Below are 4133 nucleotides of genomic sequence, written 5' to 3' on the forward strand. Positions count from 1 at the left end.
CTCATAACCAGTTGGTCTAATTAAATATCCATTTCATTTTATTCATTTTGTCCAATTAACACTAAGTCCAGTTGGACCAGATTTTGGACTTAATTGCTATTAGCCCAACTGGTTATCATATAAACTGGTGAGTGAAAGAAATTGCAATTAGACCATGTGGATAGTGGATTAGCTTATGTTAGACCAAATGATGGAAAAGCAGTTTGGTAATTGGACGAAATGGCATTAGACTAATTTGAAATAAACTTATAAAAATAATACTCTTTTTAAAGCAATATAATCCCTAATACTCTTCTTTTCTTTTCACTCCTTTCCTTTCACCATCCCAATTTATTCTCATCGTACCAAGCTCCTCTTCCCATTCCCCTTTCTCCTCTCCCCCCTCATTTTATCATTCCCAATCTCCCCTTCCTCCTCCCCTTCCTTTCCCTATTCTAAAACCCCAGGTGTTTCTCTTATTACTCAGTGATTTAAGTCAAATGGCAGATTCTATGGTCCTTACGTGTTTATTATTCTGCATTTTGTTTTTGTAATAATTATTTTTCAGTCTTCTATAAACCCAGCTATGGCTGAAGCATTAAAGACTGTCATCTCCCAGAGTACAGAGTGTCCAGTATGTCTTTCTACATTCACCGATCCCAAGATCCTGTCTTGTTCTCACACTTTCTGCAAGACTTGCCTGGACAACCTCTTAGAGTGTCACGGTAACTGTCAGATCCGATGCCCTGTCTGCAGAGCTGTGACCCAGGTCCCAAACAAAGATGTCGGCAAACTACAGGTAAATCTTGCTTTGAAGAGTCTGATAGAGGATATGGAGGGCCATCCTCAAATTTGCACAAATTGTAAATCAAATGACAAGCCCCATTCTGTTGTCTACTGCCAAGACTGTGGCAATTATCTCTGCACCTCTTGTCTTAATACGCACTCTCAATGGGAAGGCTTTATCGATCATGACGTCATTGCCATGAGTGAGATCTCGTCAGGAAAGGTTTCAGTCCGTAAATACCGGAAATGCAGGAAACACCTGAAAGAAGATGAGGGTTGCTTCTGTTCCAGCTGCAGGAGATTCACATGCTTCAGGTGTGTTGTTATGGAACATACGGGGGAAGGACACAAGGTCATCGAGGGAGCAGCTTACGAGGACAAACACATGAAGGGTATCGAAGAACTTAAATCAAAGGTGGACAAGAAACAATCATGCTTTCAGAAGTACATTGATTTCATAGATGAACAGACCAAGAGTGTTGACAATGCCAAGAAACAGTGTACAAGTGACATCAACAAAGCATATGATGATGCGGTCCGGCACTTGACAGAGAAGAGAGAAAGACTGCTAAGAGAAGTCAAGGAAACGACTGAAGGAGCAGAGAAAGAACTGGAAAGCATGAAGACCACGGCTAAGAAGCACATCAATCAGTTGACGACCATGGCTGAAATGGTAACTAACAAAATAAAGATTCCATTAGATATGGATACTTTGGCTGCACACGACACTCTGTGTGAAGAGTTACGAGAGGTCTTTGATCAAAAGGATCCTGACTACGAGCAGCCGAAGAAATCGGGCATAAAGGGGAAAAGTGTCAATTTCGAGAGAAATGCTGGAGTTGATGAGCTAGGCCTTGGAAAGATTGTGAATGTAGTTGAAAGAAACGTCGCCTTAAGCACTAATAAAACCTTTGATGAAAAGGACGTTTCTTTGTACACTAATAAGATTGTTAATGTAAAGAACGTTTCTTTGCCAGCTATGAGTAGCATGAATGTCATGGTTAGTACACCAGACGGTAGGATGGCAGTAGGATGTAGTACAGGTGGCATCTCCATCTTCTCTTCTGATGGTCAGCTTCAGCAGACAGTTCTTAAGGATGTTAACATTGATGGGGTAGGGTTCCTCTCTGATGGTCGATGCGTTGTGATGGATATTTCACACAACATCACACTATACACACCAGAGTACAAAAAATTGAATGTAATGTTTAAGACTCTGAGTGAAGAGGAAGATTGGATTGCTAATCTCACGATTGATGGTGATGATCTGATCTATGTGAGCTACTGGGGAGCCTGCAAGATCAAGGTATTTCAAGCATCAGGTGGGCAAGCAGTCAGGGAGATACCATGCAACGGGTATGAACCAGAGCAAATCACTAGTTACCATGGTTCTCTGATCACTTCATCAGATGATACTATCAGATTGATAGACAAACAGGATGTTGTACAACATGAATTAAACAAACCGGGTAGTCTCCTTTATGCTGCTGTATCTCAATGGGATACAATCCTGATAGCCAAGGTGGAGCATGATGAAGGTTTGGTGAGCATTGACGAGTATACAAATGAACTAAGGCACATCCGAAACCTTGTGAATGATTACAAGATTGAGAAGACTAGGATATATAGGTGTTACCTCCAGCAGTACCGATCAGGAGAGATCGCTTTTTGCACTTCGGAAAGACTCTATATATTCCGCTTAAAATAATTGATGACATGATATCATAATTATTATCGCAGAAGATGGGGGGGGGGGGGGGTGATACCCACTGAGTCGCCATTTTCTGCTATAGTAAGCCGCTATAATGTAGAAATACATAAAACAGTTGTTGGATCATTTCTTTCTCGTTTCTCACCCATGAAAAAGTATTTCGCTGCTTACAACTTTTTATTTTCATCTTTGCATGTATCGACCATCATCTTTATCATGTTTATTCCCTGTGTGGGGAAATTATCGTAATATGTTATGTTATTACATTATGTTATTAAATATTTTATGACAAACCAAATGTTTCTCTATTTATATACATAACTGTACATAATATTTGACTAGTAATGACTATGGTGGCCGTGAGATTTTTACCACTGATATTAAAACGTGTATGGTATTACTGTTCATGCGTGTATACTTGAAAGTGTATTCATAAATTGGAAGATTATCGTGATTCTATGCTGTGAATCTAGACATTATTATAACGTGTGAACATATAAATATTATTTTCATTGAGATGGTCTGATCATCACTCTTCTATATTTTTCGGAGTGTGAACACTTAAAAAGAACTTATTTAATTTATGAAAATTGCACGAAAAATGCATAAAACAGCATATAGTCAATGAATCTCAATTTTATATTCAGTTTTCCACTTATCCAACATCATCTTTATCATGTGTATCCTATGTGAGGGAATTTCTCGTGCTTAAATATAAGACGTAATGTTAAATATACATATTGTAACAGTATCCTGTTTATGTGATTTGTTCAACTGATAACCTATAATGTTTATTCAGTTAGAGGGCGCACTCTTGCTAAGTAATAAAGTACCCCTTTCTACCTGTAAGAAATCTCTTACTACTCTCTGATGTTCGAGTCAAGTAAAACCACTTAACAACCCAACCACAACTTGAAACACATATTTTATGGGAAACCAAATGTTTCTCTATGTCATATGCATGTATATAATATTTGTCTAGCAATGACTATCGTGGCAACGTGATATTTACCATTGATATTAATGAGTGTATGTTATACTGTTTATGATTTTATGCATAAATTGGAATATGTCGTTATTCTATGCTATTATTCTATCTAGACATGATTACACTGTGTAAATATGTATATGTTATCTTCATGGAAATGGTCTGATCTACGCTCTTTGATATTTTTCAAAGTACTTCAATTTCAAAATGCAATTATATATATAATTACTTGAATGTGAAAATAAACAAACGAATATTGCCGGCATTTAAGAAAATGGCACGAAAATGCATAAAAATCAACGTCAAGGATTTCATTTTTATTTTGAGCTTTGCAATCATCAAGCATCCTCTTCATTATGTTTATCCTGTGTGGGGAAATTTCTAGTTCTTGTGTTTTAGACATAATGTTATTAGATATATCATGAGAAATTAAATAATTCTCTATTCATAAACATTTACTTAATATTTAACTACGTAGTAATAACCATGGTGGAAGTGTAATATTTACCATTCATTTTAAAGATGGTATGCTATACTATGTATGTATTTACTTGTAATATATATTTTTATGCATTGATCAGGTAGATATGAAGTGAGACCATGATCTTTATGGTAAAAAACAACGTTCTCCGTTATAGAACATGCTTATACTGTGTATTTTTATTTTTA

At 36.7% G+C, this 4133-nt stretch overlaps 1 protein-coding gene across 1 annotated transcript; it reads left to right on the forward strand.

Moving 5' to 3' along the window:
- The first annotated feature begins 547 nt into the window (after positions 1–547).
- On the forward strand, positions 548–2499 carry LOC135155416 (E3 ubiquitin-protein ligase TRIM31-like). Its single transcript, XM_064104351.1, has 2 exons — positions 548–1651; positions 1727–2499. Exons 1-2 carry the CDS (start codon positions 566–568, stop codon positions 2471–2473), a joined length of 1833 nt encoding a protein of 610 aa, XP_063960421.1. The 5' UTR covers positions 548–565; the 3' UTR covers positions 2474–2499.
- Positions 2500–4133: the final 1634 nt, after the last annotated feature.

Source organism: Lytechinus pictus, chromosome 9 (genome assembly GCF_037042905.1).
Source record: "Lytechinus pictus isolate F3 Inbred chromosome 9, Lp3.0, whole genome shotgun sequence".
NCBI lineage: Eukaryota > Metazoa > Echinodermata > Echinoidea > Temnopleuroida > Toxopneustidae > Lytechinus > Lytechinus pictus.

Bases quoted from the DNA above. Each gene is read 5' to 3' on its own strand.
- LOC135155416 (XM_064104351.1), top strand. From the start codon at position 566: ATGGCTGAAGCATTAAAGACTGTCATCTCCCAGAGTACAGAGTGTCCA. The intron at 1,652-1,726 runs GTCGCCTTAAGC...GTTAATGTAAAG, and splicing joins TGAATGTAGTTGAAAGAAAC to AACGTTTCTTTGCCAGCTAT.